Here is an 18,009-nt window from a genome sequence, read left to right as displayed (position 1 = left end):
GACGCAAAACTATTACATGTACAATAAGGTAAATATGTGAAACTATTTAAAATCTTAAAATCATTGCCATGATAATTGTTAAGGAATACTGAAGGTATTTAATTTCTATTTCTAAGTCCAACAAACTATAGTAGACTTTTGTTCTGATTAATTTTGGGTTAAGTGCAGCTGTTTTTTCTCATTGTTCTTTCAGTAAGCCGAGGGGGACTTTTGTATAAAAAATAGCTGTTTGTAAAGCATTTGCTGCATGGATAAAAAAAAAAAAATAATAGCCTAATAAATAATTCACATATCAGACAAAATTGCTTTGCAGCAAATCTTTTAAATTTTAAGGTATTCAGAACAGAGCAACATAAAAATCAGAAAATGTAAGCAGATATACAATTATAGGACACAAATTATAATATATGCCATTATAATTTGTGTTTAATAATATTTATTATTATTATTATTATTATTATTATTATTGTACAGAATTATAAAATAAAATGCAAATCATAATCAGGCCTGTTTTAGGCTTTTTTTCCTTATTTTTGTATTTAAGACATCCAGCAATTATAGTGATGAAAAAAATTATCACCATCTCCTCATTGGATGTGCCTTTAGAGAGAAATGCACGGATTACATAAAAAAAGTGAAGTGACGTGACATTCAGCCAAGTATGGTGACCCTTACTCTGAATTCATGCTCTGCATTTAACCCATCCAAGGTGCACACACACACACACACACCATGAACACAGTGTTCAGTGGGCAGCCATTTATGCTGCTGCGCCCGGGGAGCAGTTGGGGGTTCGGAGCCTTGCCTCAAGGGCACTTCAGTCGTGGTATTGAGAGTGGAGAGAGTGCTGTTCTTTCACTCCCCCCACCTACAATTCCTGCCAGCCCGAGACTTGAACTCATTCCCTTTGGATTATGAGCCCAACTCTCTAACCATTAGGCCACGACTTCCCATAATGAAAGAGTTTCTATTTTTGATTTGACTTATTTCGTTTTAAAGTAGTACATAGTAATTTAATGCTTTCTATATATATTTTTTTCATGTCTGTGAGGCAATTCGCTGAGTTTAGGCTCATCATTGTGAAGCGCTCCTGTTCAAGACCGAGATGGCAGAAAGTGTTTGTTTTCTTATATTACAAAAGCACAACGTTTTGTTGATAATGTGAGTGCATACAAATAAAACTAGACCCTTTATAGTTTAGAATAATGTATTACTCTTACCTTTATGAGCAAAAATGACTGCGAAGTTTAAGTTGTTCCACTGTTTGTGAGCCACAACTGCCCCCTCAAATAATGTGGTGATTGTTGGTGGGGGGGAGTGAATGACCAGCGCTCTTTTCTATTCTCAATCCCAGATTGTAGGTGGGGGGGAGTGAATGACCAGCGCTCTTTTCTATTCTCAATGTTCACTACCCACTGCTGTGTATGTGCACTTGAATGGGAGAAATGCAGAGCACAAATTCCAAGTATGGGATGCAACACGTCACTTCCTTTCCTTTCCCCTGTTAGAAAAAAAATGCAAGTGATTGCGCTGGCACCTCCGTGTCCTGCAGAGTGCGCTTCAGCTTCCACTCTCCGCACAAACGCTTGAATATGCATCTTACAGCGCACATTTATCTAGGCTTAACATTTAAACTAACATTGTGATTGCAAGTGATTGCGCTGGGTATAGATTTTATTTTAGGCAAGTCATGATAATTTGAGAAGGTTAAATTGATCAAACATATATGATCAATTCATTATGTTCTGGCAGCTTGGTCCTTACTTAAAAAAAAAAAAAAAAAAAAAACAGAAAGAAATATAATCACTTTTCCATTACATACAAAACTTAATAGCTGAAACAGTAGTATAAGCTTTTTTTGGGGAAAAGTGGAAAAAGACTGGATAGGGCCTATATTTGAGGCCCGTGCAGGGCTCTAATCCACTTCATCTAACGCTGTTTTTTTGTTTTCATCTGTGAGCATGCTCTTGATATATGTATTTTTACCCTTTTGTTGAGTTTAAAACGTGACACATTTGTTCTGCTCTCACTGGTCGCCCATAAAAAAAAAAAAAAAAAAAAAAAAAAAAAAAATCTCTGTGTGTACCCTTGGAAGAAATCCTGTAGGCGCCCCGGTCATCTACGCAATTCGGAAAAAGAGGTAGCTTTTCTGCGTTAGGTATGTCATCATATGTGACATTTCTGTAAAAAACTACAAAAAAACTATTAAACTAAATATTAAATATTTGAATAAAATGTAATATTTCCACCATTAGCAGCCAGAGAAAAGCATCATTGTTGGATTCAATAAATAAATCTAATAAAGGTAAATATTCCTTTAGTTATCAAGTCTGATGTTTTTTTTTTTTTTCTGGTTCATTTGCATTTAGCCTTTAAAGTTTTTTTGTTTATAACAATAAATTAACTGAAAAGAGGTCAAAGGCTACCAGACCTTATAATAGCAATGGCTAATTCATACGGTAAGACAAACCCGATTCCAAAAAAGTTGGGACACTGTACAAATTGTGAATAAAAATAGAATGCAATGATGTGGAAGTTTCAAATTTCAATATTTTATTCAGAATACAACATAGATGGCATATCAAATGTTTAAACTGAGAAAATGTATAATTATAAGGGAAAAATAAGTTGATTTTAAATTTCATGGCATCAACACATCTCAAAAAAGTTGGGACAAGGCCATGTTTACCACTGTGTGGCATCCCTCTTCCTTTTATAACAGTCTGCAAACGTCTGGGGACTGAGGAGACAAGTTGCTCAAGTTTAGGAATAGGAATGTTGTCCCATTCTTGTCTAATACAGGCTTCTAGTTGTTCAACAGTCTTAGGTCTTCTTTGTCGCATCTTCCTCTTTATGATGCGCCAAATGTTTTCTATGGGTAAAAGATCTGGACTGCAGGCTGGCCATTTCAGTACCCGGATCCTTCTTCTACGCATCCATGATGTTGTAATTGATGCAGTATGTGGTCTGGCAATTGTCATGTTGGAAAATGCAAGGTCTTCCCTGAAAGAGACGACGTCTGGATGGGAGCGTATGTTGCTCTAGAACTTGGATATACAGTACCTTTCAGCATTGATGGTGCCTTTCCAGATGTGTAAGCGGCCCATGCCACACGCACTCATGCAACCCCATACCATCAGAGATGCAGGCTTCTGAACTGAGCGCTGATAACAACTTGGGTTGTCCTTGTCCTCTTTAGTCCGGATGACATGGCGTCACAGTTTTCCAAAAAGAACTTCAAATTTTGATTCGTCTGAGCACAGAACAGTTTTCTACTTTGCCTCAGTCCATTTTAAATGAGCCTTGGCCCAGAGAAAACACCTGCGCTTCTGGATCATCTTTAGATATGTCTTCTTTTTTTGACCTATAGAGTTTTAGCTGGCAACGTCGAATGGCACGGTGGATTGTGTTCACTGACAATGTTTTCTGGAAGTATTCCTGAGCCATGGCACGGTGGATTGTGTTCACTGACAATGTTTTCTGGAAGTCTTCCTGACTAAGGGCCTGAAGATCACGGGCATCCAGTATGGTTTTTCCGGCCTTGACCCTTACGCACAGAGATTGTTCCAGATTCTCAGAATCTTTGGATGATATTATGCACTGTAGATGATGATAACTTCAAAACTCTTTGCAATTTTTCTCTGAGAAACTCCTTTCTGATATTGCTCCACTATTTTTTTCACCGCAGCATTGGGGGAATTGGTGATCCTCTCCCCATCTTGACTTCTGAGAGACACTGCCACTCTGAGAGGCTCTTTTTATACCCATCATGTTGCCAATTGACCTAATAAGTTGCAAACTGGTCCTCCAGCTGTTCCTTATATGTACATTTAACTTTTTCCGGCCTCTTATGGCTACCTGTCCCAACTTCTTTGGAATGTGTAGCTCTCATGAAATCCAAAATGAGCCAATATTTGGCATGACATTTCAAAATGTCTCACTTTCAACATTTGATATGTTATCAATATTCTATTGTGAATAAAATATAAGTTTATGAGGTTTGTAAATTATTGCATTCCTTTTTTACTCACAATTTGTACAGTGTCCCCAACTTTTTTGGAATCGGGTTTGTATTATGTAACTACCTTATAACAGTAATGGTATTTTAATTTTAATGTATCGTGTGATATTAATAAACTCTGTGTCAGTGATTAAGTCAAGTCCACCAGCTAAACGAAGACCATACCAGTATAAAAGAACTAAAAAAAAAAGACCTTGTGTCTAATCTGGTCTTTTCAGCAGGATCCTACTATAGACATCTGTTCTTTCATATCATCATGTTAATCACATTATTTTACATATTGTTCATACAAGAAATGCCTTTTGAGCACGAGCTTTTGTAGTTTTTGTAGTGTGCTTTTCTGTGTGATCAGATTGCTTTTGAAGTCTGTTCTCATCAGGCTGGTTCTTAACCACATAGATTCAGTTTGCAGAGGTGAAACTTGGTTGGATTATACAATGTTTTATATTTACTATAAAGAGTGGATTTATATAAATAACATGATATTCTAGTGCTGAGAAATACTTAAAGGCACCGCTGCTTTTATTCAAAAGTGAACTTGTAAACTGTTTATTCAGTGCAGGCTGGTGCAGGCAGGCTATGGTTGTTCGTTGTTGTTGTTTTTTTTTTATATATATAAAACCATGTGAGAGGCATGTGGTAAGGAAGTGTACCTAATGGAATGAGTCATTTACTGGGTAAATATTTGCTCTAAAGCCACAGCATGTTTTTTTTTTTTTTTTTTTTTTTTTTTTCATTTAGAATGGAGTATAGATGAAACAAGTTTGTGCTCTTGTACTATTAATCTTTTTTTTCTTCTAGTAAATAACTGCAGGGAATTTTTATCACCGACAGTTATATCAGACCTGCTGTTTTTAATGTAATCAAAACAACTAATTAAGTTTTTTTAAAGTAAATGAAACTTGTTAGTAAGTGATTTTGTCAAGTTAAAAACCTGAATAATATGTTTTTGTGACAGTATTAAAACACTGCCACAATATGCTGGACAAAAATTTTGTCCAACATATTGTGGCAGTGTTTTAAACATAATTAATAATATTTGAAGCCTTAAGTGCTATGGCTATAAGTAAACTGTTTTAAAGTAAGGAGTTATAACTTGACATAATGTTGTTTTAAGGCTTAAAACTTCAGATTATTCTGATGGTTCCCAAAAGCACCAGTGTGAACAAAATTAAGAAGGAAATAAAATATTTAGTGATCTTAGAAGTGGAAATTAGAAACCACCTTGTGGCTTTTGCATCCAGAAATGTTTACTGGAAATGTTTAGCTGTGACATTTTAAATGCAACTCAGCAAATACTTAAGTTTAAGTCTGCATTAAAAGCACAGAAAAATTCAAACGTGAGAAGCAACTGAAAATCAACCAGATATTATTTTCTGGTCAGTGGTGTAGGAAAGATGAATATATATTTTGTCTTTGCCTATAGAATGATCAGATTTGTCTGTAAGCATATTTTGGCATCTTTGTAAAGTCTCACCCAACAATTTTTTTTTTTTTTTTTTTTTAATTAAACAATTTTAATAGTTTATAAAAATATAAAACTTAAGAGGTTCAGATCTTTACAACAACAATGTTTATAGATTTCAGCATATGCAGGTATTGAGTACTAAAGCCATATAGTGGCTATTGATATTTTTGATAATTTTGCTATTTTCTATACCATCACATGCCACCAGATGTCACCAAAGTCACCAAAAGTTTGGGTTTTGGCTGCCTGAACTTACTGTAAATACTGTAACAATAAAAAAAAGTTTATTTTTTTAAACAGAGGTAAAATAAATATTAAATATAACAAAATAAGCATATTTTACATAAACATGGTACTTTTAGAGGTAAATAAATAATAATAAAAAAAAACAATAAAAATCACAAAAATGACAAATTTATAGGTTTTATTTTATCAAAGATGGTGATGTGACATTTATTAAAAAAAAAAATAGGAGAACTTCACACCTGAGAACTTTGTGCCCAAATTTGTCTATGAAGGACAAATTAAGGTCTGCTATAGGAAGGATGCTTGAGAGTTTAAAAAAATGTTCACTAGTGTTCAATAGAAAGATTAATAAAAGTTTTTATATATATATATATATATATATATATATATATATATATATATATATATATATATATATATATATTATACAGATAGGGAATGCTAATTTTTATATATATATATTTTAGATTTGTGTTATCTTCCTTAAAGATAATGCTAGAATGTTCAGTCATTGTCAGTTTTGGGTGAACTAAACCTTTTAACTTCTTTTTTACATGGAGTGGTTCAAAGCCATTGCTAATGCTGACCAATATACCATAAGAAATCAACTGGGAGTAGTATGAATACTTTCCACAAATACTTGATATGTAAATGTAAAGACATCACAATTCAGCATACTATGCCTGTGGTAAAAATTGTAACGGAAACTTAAGAATTTCTGATTGTTTTTGTTTGTTTGTTCTTCCAGACTACATCCAAAATAGTGTTCCCACATCTAAGATAAAAGCAGTCATTAAGAACCAAGCGGAATGATAAGGATAAGCTCTTCAAAAAATTAAAGCTGCCTGTATATTGTGTGAAGAAATGTGCATGATTGCCTGATTTGTAAATAAACACTAAATACATTTAGTCTAACTTTGAGCCTTTTAATTTAATTTAAAGACAAGTAAAATAGTTTATTGTTGCATTGCTGAGACATTCACTGTTGTTTTGTACCTTAATTCATTATATTGCAGATATGTGCAAATAAAACTTCTGGTTGTATTTCAATGTTACTGTACAGCATTTTATTAGTATTGCTATTCTGTAGGATCAAATTTTAAATTGTATTATATATTGCAGTATCGCTGCAGTTTTATTGCTTGTATTTCTAGTAAAAAGCATGTTACACAATTTAATAAATGACAATGTAAATCCCCAGTCATATGTAGGGCTGGGCGATATATCTGATGATATAATCATGTGCATCTAGTCAGTAAAGCCGGTTCCCTGATTACCGCTAAATCGCCATCACCTGCTTTCAAATGGAGCGGCATTTAATAGACAAAAGCCGTAGATCACTGACAAGCTACGCAATATCGCGTTCATTATCGAAGGCGATACTATGCGATTAATGAACGCTATATTGCGTAGCTTGTCAGTGATCTACGGCTCTGTCTATTAAATGCCGCTCCATTTTAAAGCAGCTGATGGCGATTTAGCGCTAATCAGGGAACTAGATTTACTGACTAGATGCGCATGATCTTATCGTTAGATATATCGCCCAGCCCTAGTCATATGTCTCTCAATTTTAATTATAGCATTCTGAATATTATAAATTTTAAGTCTAATATTTTCCCTCTTTTCCATATAGCCCCATCATCTGCTTATAACGAATACCCAATACCTGTACCAAGATTTAATTTATCATTACATTAAACAGAATTGGACTAATAGCACTACCTTGCAGAATACTATTTACTATATTAAAATCATTTGAAACATCATCTCCAACTTTAACACAAAATGTCCGATTTGATGAAGTCTTAAATCCAGTTGTACATTCTTCCGCCAATACCCATATTATGTAATTTAATCAGTAGTCCTTTTCTCCACATTGAGTCATATTCTTTCTCTATATCAAAGTACACTTTAATCATGACCTCTTTCATACTAATTGCTTTTTTAGTTTCATTCAGACTTTCACAAGGGCCTCTATTGTAGATCTACCTTTACAAAAACCCCTTTGTTGAGCACTAATCAATCCTTTCTGTACTAAACAATAAGACAGTAAATAAACTATTACCTTTTCCATCCATTTACACAGGTTAGGTGTAAAAATTTGTTGTGTAATTATCTGTATTGTCTGGGTTTTTATCTGGCTTACTAAAAGGAAATATCAAAGCACTTTTCCAATTATGAGACAATTTGCCTTTTCTCCATATCTAATTAAACTGCCTTCGTATAATTCCCATAACTTCGTCTGGTAGTCAGTTCTTGAATTTCATGTGTTGGATCGAGGAAAAATGGGCAAGCAAAAAGATCTGAATGACTTTGAGTCAAATAGTGATGGCTAAACAAATGGGTCAGAACATCACCAAAACGACTAGTCTTGGCTAGCAAGTCAAACCTAACTAGCCTGTCAGGTCTGATCAAACAGATTAGCTTAAATTTCTGAAAAACATAATGCTGGCAATGGAAGTAGCTGCTGAAAAACATAATGCTGTCTGCTGCATACCCACCATACAGGTCAGAGTGCCCATGAAACCCCTGTCCACTGCCTCCAGTGGGCACAGGTGCGTCAGAACTGAACCATGTGATCACAACAAAAGACAAAACAAAACAAGGTGCGTCAGAACTGAACCATGTGATCACAACAACATTAAACTGAAATCAAACTAAACAAATGCGTCAGGATCCTGATACCAGCCTTCAAACACACACTACATGAGTGTCCTGAATAGATGAGAATTTGAGAATTTTAGACATAATCTGAGAAATATACCAAATATTTGAGAAATATCAAACATGTTAAACTTAATGAAGTGATGATGGTGAGGGGGAATCAGGTGTTGAGAACAGAGCAGATTTGACTTTGACTTCCTCTTGATGTGGGAAGATGTTAATGTGATCATAAATTGTGATCTTGATGAAAATGCGGTTTATTGGATTTTACTGAAAACACCAGATCCTCCAACAGTGATTCTACAGTCATTCTCAATTTTACTGAAAACACCTTACCATAATAAATCATTCAGAAAGAAATATTCAGTGCAGTTTTAAACATCGTCTGGTTATTAATAATGTGACTGCTGATGAATTAGGAGTTTATTACTGTATGAACACAGAAACACCTCCAAAACTCAGCAACAGCACCAGAATATACTTCAACGGTGAGTTAATTTACTGCTTCAGTGATCAAGAAATAACGCTTATCAGTGCTTACATACATAACAGACTATGGACACTTTCATTTCTGAATCAACTCCTCTAACTGTGTTAACTGAGTGTTACAATCATACAGTGACTGAATATACCGAGCAGAATCAAACACAATGTCAGATTATTATTATCATATCAGGTCTGATGAACGGACTTCTGATCATTGTGCTGATCGGTGATTTAATTTTTAGCCACCTGTAAAAATATTTGTATCATGAATTTATTTTTCAGCTTTTGACTACATTATGTGCAACCATTTGTAAATACTGAATTTAATAAACTGTTCTATTTCTAGGACTATTAAATGTTAAATTTGTTGGATTATGAATATCAGCAGAACAATCACAACTCAACACTGATCTACAGCAGACACAAGTTACAGAACAGCATCAGGACCATCTACACATAAAAAACTGTGAATCCATCCTTATCACTAAAATTAATTTCTGTCTTGATAATTATTGAGGGTTCTTGCTGACACGTGGAATGGCTTTCTTCATTTTGGTTCATTTTTGTTCAGCTTTTCCAAACTGCGTAAAAATATTCAGTCCAACCAATCCAGCAGCAGCTACACAGCTCTAAACCTGCTTAAGTCATGAACACACGACTGTTTTTATTTTGTTTACTTTTTCTTGATGTTTAACTCGGATCAGGGGTTTCAAACTGGCATTTACGGGAAAGTTCTTAACTTAAAAGGGGTGGGGGGGTGGAAGAATATACTTTATATTGTTCATGTTTCATTCTGCTTTCTAAAGACTGGATGGAAACCATTAAAAATGATCATAATTATTTTATTTACCTGCCTTAGTGGATCCTGGAGAGATTCATCATATTTTGGTGTCGGCATTAAAACATTTGCAAACTCCTGCTTCAGATGAAATGTGTGTTTTGGATTTTTATTCCTAGTTGGTTTCTTTGTCATTTAGAACGGTTTTGTTTTGGAATCGCTGTCTTAATCAGTATCTGCTGAAATTTGTTTATCTGTGAGGTTGTTGATGTGGATATTACTTTTTCAACCACTTTGACCTTAGAATGGAGTGTGTGCACATTATTCATTATTTGTGTGAAGACTGATCGGTTGTGTTTTCAGTTGTTGTTGGATCAAGAAGAGGTTATATTTGATAAGATAAAGACGACTGTTCATTTGTCAAGATGGTTTAATTTATGCCTATAATGAAATCTGTATTTTAAAACAAGAGTTAAATGCTCATAAGATGTTAAAGTCTGTTAGAGTGAAATATTGTGGCTTGTACTTTACTCTAACTCAGCAGGATTTTTATTTTTTATTATTATTATTTTTTTTCCCTGTTTAAAATATACTCGGCCCTTTTGCCCGACAAGAGGAGACAATACTCTTGATCATGTTTATACAAACATCCCTGATGCTTACAAAGCAACTCCCCTCCCCCACGTTGGACAATCTGATTACCACTCCCTTTTCCTGCTACCCAAATACACCCCAATCATCAAACGTGTGAAACCCACTGTATGGGCTGTTAAAGCTTGGCTGGAAGAAGCAGACTCTTCACTACAGCAGGAGTTCCAGAACTCAGACTGGAATTTGTTTGTTTCTCGGGCCACACTGGACTCCCACACAGATGTCAATACCTACACCACCTCCGTCTTGCATCATATAAACGAATGTGTTGGCAAGGTAACCACCCATAGAGCAATTAAAATTAACCCCAATCAGAAACCCTGGATGAACAAGGAAATACGGCTCCTGTTGAAGGCACACAACGCTGCTTTTAGATCTGGCGACTCTGATGCCTACAGCTTATCCAGGAGAGGGGAATTCAATCTGCTAAATACAACTACAAACTGTGCACTGAGGACAGATTTAAAAACAATGACCCTTGGGGCATGTGGACAGGCATCCATGCCCTCACAGACAATAAACCAGCAAACAGCACACCCCCAACCAGCAATGCCACCTTCCCTGATGTTCTAAACTACTTTTATGCTCGCTTTGATCATGGAAACACAGAACCACCCATCAAAGCTGTGCTCACACCTGACGACCTGCCGCTCACACTTTCCACCAGTGATGTGTGCTCCACCTTGCGTAAGGTGAATGCTCATAAAGCTGCCGGCCCTGACGGCATCCCTGGCCGAGTGCTTAGGGCCTGTGCAGTACAGCTGGCTGAGGTCTTCACCAACATTTACAACCTCTCTTTGGCCCAAGCCATTGTTCCCAACTGCTTCAAAACAACCACCATTGTACCTGTACCAAAACATGCTGTTGCAATGGCCCTCAATGTCTTCCGCCCAGTTGCTCTTACTCCCATTATTGCAAAAGTGTTTGAGAGGCTGGTCCTCTCCCAACTGAAATCATGTTTGCACCCTACACTGGACCCATACCAGTTCGCCTACAAATCCAACAGGTCAACTGAGGATGCCATCGCCTCAGCTCTCCACTCTGCTTTGACGCACCTGGACAGAACCAACATACGAAACTTAATAGGTAGCCAGTAATATGATCATATTTTCTTGACCTGGTAAGGACTCTAGCCGCTGCATTTTGGACTACTTGTAGCTTGTTTGTTGAAGATGCAGAACAACCACCTAGCAGTACATTACAATAGTCCAGTCTAGAGGTCATGAATGCATGAACTAGCTCAACTATAGACACAATTATTAGCCGACCCTTCTACTGTTTCTTCCTGTGTAGCATCTGATGCTACAATTTTTTGGACATATCCAACAGATTGGTCTCTGCCCCTTCATGAATCCTATCAGGATTGGTTAGCTTTCACATGCCAAGGGGTTCATAATAGTCCTACAGTTTACCATCTCTAAAAACAACATTAGACAAATAGGACAGACAGTCAACTATAGTTCAGTATTTGGATGACAGTTTGCTCTGTATTATGGAGGAAAATAAACACATGAGAGACATGGAACCGTTGATCGACTTGTTGCACTCTGATTTGAAACATGCAGACATAAACCTCATGTGTGCCATCTTCAAACTCACGGTGTAACCGTACACGACATGACAAATAGTTTATGTTAAAATTTTCATTCCAAATTCTGCTAATCACACCAATAGCAATTAAAGTGCAGGGTAAGACCCATTGGATACATGACTCACATTAATGTGCTTATAAGGGGAAGAGAGAAATAAAAAAGCTTAAATTAGCACCAAACTACTAAGCAATTAAAGTGGTATGTACAGTTTTTACTGTTTTTTACGAAATCTTAAATAATACATACATGATCAGCTTCCAAAAATTTGAACTTCCAAATATTCACTTGTTTTGTAATTTATTAAATGTATCATCATACAATAAAATGAACCAAAAGTTCTAGAGTTTGATGCCTTGTTTTTATTCTTTATTTTGCTGTTCTCGTGACAGCTGTATGAGACATGTAAAGGCAATTGTGCCTATAGGCTCATTAAGATCAATAACATTATGTATCTACTAACACATATGAATACTTGGCATATGTAATTCTCTGTTTACTGCACCGTTGGCCATATGTTAAAATGTGACAATGAATCATTAGTAGAAGTTCATGTCAGCTCAAGTTTGTTCTGTGTGGATGTATTGTTCTGTTCCACTGATGTGCTGTCTGTGTTTAAACGTTGAACGGAAATGACACAGCCTCTCACTCATTTTCTGTGGTCTTTGGAAGTGTGGAGAACTGATAGTAAGCTCTTCAATAAAATCTCTTTCAAATGACTGAACTTTAAATTGGACTTTTAGACGATCAGTGAGCATGTTGGTCCCTTCATCAAACTGTTCCCTCAACACAGGCTATATATTTTTTAGACTTTAATAGTATGTGTTAATATTATTTATATTTAAATTATTCATTTGTATTCATATTTATAATAGAATACGTTAAATTATCCCACAGATATCTTTGAGACTAAATCAAAGTAAAACGTTCTTTAAATGTTAAAGTTGTCCTCTGTTGCCCTCAAGAGGCGATACATGTAAATGTCAATGTTTTATTTAATAAGCATTAAATTATTTGTATAATAACTCTAACTCTTATAGGTGGGGTAAGGTGTACCAAAAGTGTTCCTTGTCTTCATCTATATGTAGGTTTTGACATTTACTTTGTTGGTAGACAGATAAAGGCATTTATAGTAAATAATAGTAATAAAACTTTGAGACCAAACAGCAACATCTGACATCTTATTGTTATTGCGAAAAAAGGAGAAGAATTCTGTTCTGCAGAGGTGGCAGAACATTTTTGCCAGTTTTTTAATCTACAATCTCTTGTCTTTTCCACAAAAACACTGAATGACCAATAGTGTCTACATATTTTTGTTCTCTTATGTTTATTCTGAAAAACGTTGCAACATTTTTGTTTCATTACTAATGTACCATCATAAAAATGCTTGATTGATGTTTCTGATACATTTGTGTAATGCTTTCAAATATACATATCTATATAACATTAAAGATATAATAAATAATTATATATCATATTACATTACACATATGATATATGTATGTATTAAATCATCTCATTTTACATTTTTATAGTCATATGTTTTCTTTGTATATCATTGTTTGATGTAGGTCACGTTGGAGAGTTTACACTTCACCTCTTGAAGCAGCAAAATGGTGGCGCTATGACCTCCACCAACAGAAGCACAGTGAACCATGTTTACCAGCCAAACATTGTCACTTGGCAGAACTTCTGAACTCTTCTCTGTTTCACTGTTACGAGGCAGAGCAACTGTCTCATGAAAATTCATAAAAGTTGTGTACGAGTTGATGAGATGAATCTCTGTTTCACTGTTACGAGGCAGAGCAACTGTCAGAGCGAAAAAAAAATACAATAAAAAATTTATAAATCATAAATTTATGAAATTTTAGCACCTTGTTTGACCTATTATGAGTTTGTTTTATGTGACAAATGTGTTTGTTAATATTGCAATTATCTTGCAATTTACTCTCATATTTAACTTGATTAACAAAGTGAAGATGATGGTGGGGTGTTAGGTGTTGAGAAAACTTGTGTGCAGTGTGGTCAAGAGCAAACTTGATTTCCTCTGCTGTTTGCTTCAGAGCTGCAGTAGATTTGTCTTAAGTTGTGTGGAGGTAACCACAGTTTCATCAAGCAAGAACATGAAGATCATTCAGCTTCAGCTCTGTGAGTTTATTACTGTACACTAATATATTTGCATGTTTCTTGACATAAATAATATAAATAAAATAAGGTTCACAGTGGTTTTAAGTGGCTAATCTTAATTATGGTGCTTTTATATCTTATTTTATAGATGTATTAATCTGTTGTCAGTATGGAGTGGCAGATCTATTAACTGATCTGGGATCAAATGTGATCATAAACTGTGATCTTGATGAAAATGAGGTTTATTGGATTTTACTGAAAACAGCAGATCCTCCAACAGTTATTCTACGATCATTCTCAACACAAACAAAATCACCTTTTTACCAAAATAAATCATTTTAAAAAGAAATATTCAGTGCAGTTTTAAACATGGTCTGGTTATTAATAATGTGACTGCTGATGAATTAGGAGTTTATTACTGTATGAACACAGAAACACCTCCAAAACTCAGCAACAGCACCAGAATATACTTCAGCGGTGAGTTCATTTACAAGTTCCATTATGATGACCAATATGAATATTTCATCTTATTTATTTATAAAATTGTAATTCACTCACTTTTTAGAACACCTATAAAAATAATTGGTCACTTCACACAGTTAAAAATATTAAATATATTTTTATCAATTCTACAAAACTGCAGTCATTGTGCTCTGAAGGACTGACAGTAACAAACTGTGGACAATTTTTTACAGAGCCAGTTCAAATAACTGGGTGTCTGAATCAGAAACAATGGCAGATTATCATAATATCTGCTCTGATGAATGGGCTTCTGGTCATTGTAGTGATCGGTGAGTTATCAAAATTATGCTCTTCTCCATACAAGCTGAAGTTAAATTCTTTATTTAGGCTTTTAACTTTTATTTTGGCATTTTAGTTTACTTTAATTGTCTTAATAATTTAAGAAAGAATAATACAACCTTTAGTAAATACTGAACCTGAATCTGCTATTCTATTTTTAGGACTAGTAAAGGTTTTTGTTGTTGGGAACAGAAGGTCTCCAGAACGAACACAACAACTGAACACTGACCTACAACAGACTCAAGTTACAGAACAACATCAGGACCAATTACAGGTTAAAAATGTTTACAATTCCTGCTGACCTTTTACTCCAACAGTATGAGTTTGGTTGATGAAACATTAATTTTAGTATATGCAGAGCTGCTGTATAGTTTATATGCTTTTTCTCCATTGTTCTTTCAGTATGCTGAGGTGGATTTTTTCCACGCTGAGTAGAAATATTCGTTCCAGCCAAATCAACAGTACATACAGTATGCTGCTCTACAGCTGCCAAAGTCATGAACACATGAGTATAATGGACTACTTATTTAGTTCAGTGTTTTCTGAAGTTCTGGAATAAACCTCTAACCACAAACTGTGCGGCAGCTCTGATAATACAGAAGTTTTACTTCACATTAACCCCCTTTAGATCAGGGGTTTTTTAAACTGCAAAGGCATGTGTGGGAAAAGTTCAGAGAAAAAGTTAAATTAAAATTAAAAACTTAAATTTGACTAAATTTAATATACCTTTAATATACCTTTACAGTCACTGTACAAATAATCTGTATAATAAAAGTAAACAGCATGAGCTAAATGACAACATTTTTATCTGCTTGGGTTTTTAAAGTGCATTTTGCATTGTGTCTGTATTGTAAATATACTCTTTCTTTAAAACTGATGGTCAAGAAAATAATATTGATATGACTGCTTTTAATACCTTCCATTCAAAACAATAGTTTTTAATATACGAATACTGTAGTCTACGAAAGGTATATGACAACATTTCAAACTGTCTTTTATGAAAACATCCTCACACTGAAAACAATTCAGCCTTTCAATTAAAATCTTGTGTCAAAAATTTACTAGTGAAGGTCTGATGTAGTTTGTTGCTCCTATTTGTGTCCGGCCTGCTTGTCTTGTAAAAGTTGCTGCTTTATGTTAAATAAATAAATACAATTTGTTTGTGTATGTTTTTTGTGCATGTTTGTGTTTGTCAGAGATGTATGAATAATTAAGAGCATTTTGTTCAGTTAAAAAACTATTTCAACCTTAAATTATATAATATCACTATTGATGAATTAGGACTTTATGATTGTATGAACACAGACACGCATTAAGCATACATTCAGATTAATAAGTAAATTAATAATAAATACTAAAACTAAAATCAGAAAAAAAAAAAGTTTCTTTAAATGGCATGGCATCGGTCACACCTCAAATTTGTTTAACTTCTATTGTAATGTTATTGATGATGATTTTATATATATATATATATATATATGCATACATATTTAAAGTTTTCAACTGAAGTACTAAACCAAAACCATAAATATGTTTGGCACTTGACAGCCAATGACAAACAGGGTCACTCACCTTTGTCTAGACTGGAGGTTTAACCATGAACCGAGTGCAGTGTTTTTTCAATAGCTTTATGCATTTATGTAACTCAGTTCTCACAGTTCTCTTAACCTCAGATGGAAACAACATCATTGCATTATGTCTGCTTTGTTTGTTTGCTAGACCTACACATTCAGTCTAAATTTAGTGCTTGCCAAATGTTTTAATGCAAGTAAAGCTCCTCCACTTGATACTGAAATGTAAATCTGAAGATCTGAACTAACAGCTGTTAACAACTGAAAGCTTCTAATTAGACAAATTTCTAAAGATGAAACACAAAGAAATATTTAAATGATGGTCAATTAAAAACAGTTGATTCAGACTTAGAAATTCTACTTTCTGATGCAGTGGTTTCCTGTTGGGAAATGTTCACACCTGATTTTTTAAATTGATTATAGTGTTTTTATAATTACAGTACATGTTTATTAGTCATTTTATGCTTTTGGTTTTTGAAAAAAATATAACCCCACACTTTGGCAGCCACTAAAGTCCTGGTTTCACTTCACAAAGTTTATTCACGCCATAATGTTTTCAAAGCATAAATAAAATGATATTTTATAACATTTAATATTATGTATAATTAATAGTCTGAAGTATCTGAGGGTCCAATGACTTTTCTGTAACCTTCTTCATCTGTTATTGTCTGTAGAAGAGACAAGCTGAACACGGTCTGACGAGATCTGCCTCCACCGAGATGAAGAACAAAACAAAAGAGCAATGATGGGGCAGACATTAGACTAATGAACTTATCTATGACTCACATTTCAGTGGGCATTTGTTTGAAGCTGCTGTTTGCATATTGAGCACATCTGTATGCTGCTGTAAACTGTAACAGTAACACTGGAGAATCTCCTAAAGTCAAGAGTGTGTTTGTTAGACTCTCTGTGGCTTAAAATCACATGAAAGATGAAAACACACTTAAGACATAAAGTTAAAAGAAAATCCAACTGATGACTGAACCAATCAAATCGTTTCAAATCTGGTGTGAGAAACTCGCAGTTGTAAAGCTGTATGATCTTCATTCTGTAACCCAGATTTATTTTCCTCTAAGCAGTCACCCAGCAAACATCTATTTCTGACTGGAAACACCGACGAGCTGTAAATGACACCTTAACCACACAGAATCACTAACTCACTCACAGCAGTTGTATTTATTCATTCTTTTATTGGATTAGATGAACACTAGACATGTTTATTTAAAAGTATGGTAGATTAACAATTAAATCTCTCGGTTTTATTAGATTTTATGATATCTTATAGCTTCGGTAGTGACAGTTGACATGATATTTTGGACATTTCATCTGATAGTCTTTTAGACTTTAGAGTTCCTCTACTGCCCTCTGCAGGTCATTCGTGATAGTTCAGTGTGCCATTTCATATGCCATAAATTATGGAAAATATGTTTTTTTATGTGCTTTAACTTACCTGCAGACCAGATATTTAAACATGGTGTATTTTTATTTTACATATTTGAGAGTCAGAATGCAAGATATTTGAGAAAATTTTGAATAAAAAAAGGGAAAAATAATATTGAAGCTGTGGTGTGTCATGTATGATACATTGCCCTGGAAATAATAAGGTT

General features: G+C 34.6%; 1 protein-coding gene across 1 annotated transcript in view; it reads right to left on the bottom strand.

The window, feature by feature from the left end:
• Positions 1 to 13,458: 13,458 nt before the first annotated feature.
• The window catches only part of LOC122144007, a 58,210-nt gene continuing 53,659 nt past the window's right edge, over positions 13,459 to 18,009 (bottom strand). The window contains exon 4 of the mRNA XM_042754608.1: positions 13,459 to 13,712. Coding sequence (XP_042610542.1) covers positions 13,459 to 13,712 — 254 coding nt within the window. The remainder of the gene's footprint in view (positions 13,713 to 18,009) is intronic.

The sequence above is a fragment of the Cyprinus carpio genome, unplaced genomic scaffold (assembly GCF_018340385.1).
Source record: "Cyprinus carpio isolate SPL01 unplaced genomic scaffold, ASM1834038v1 S000006557, whole genome shotgun sequence".
Classification (NCBI taxonomy): domain Eukaryota; kingdom Metazoa; phylum Chordata; class Actinopteri; order Cypriniformes; family Cyprinidae; genus Cyprinus; species Cyprinus carpio.
Note: the sequence above shows the minus strand (reverse complement) of the source record. Positions and strands in the feature narration are given on the sequence as shown.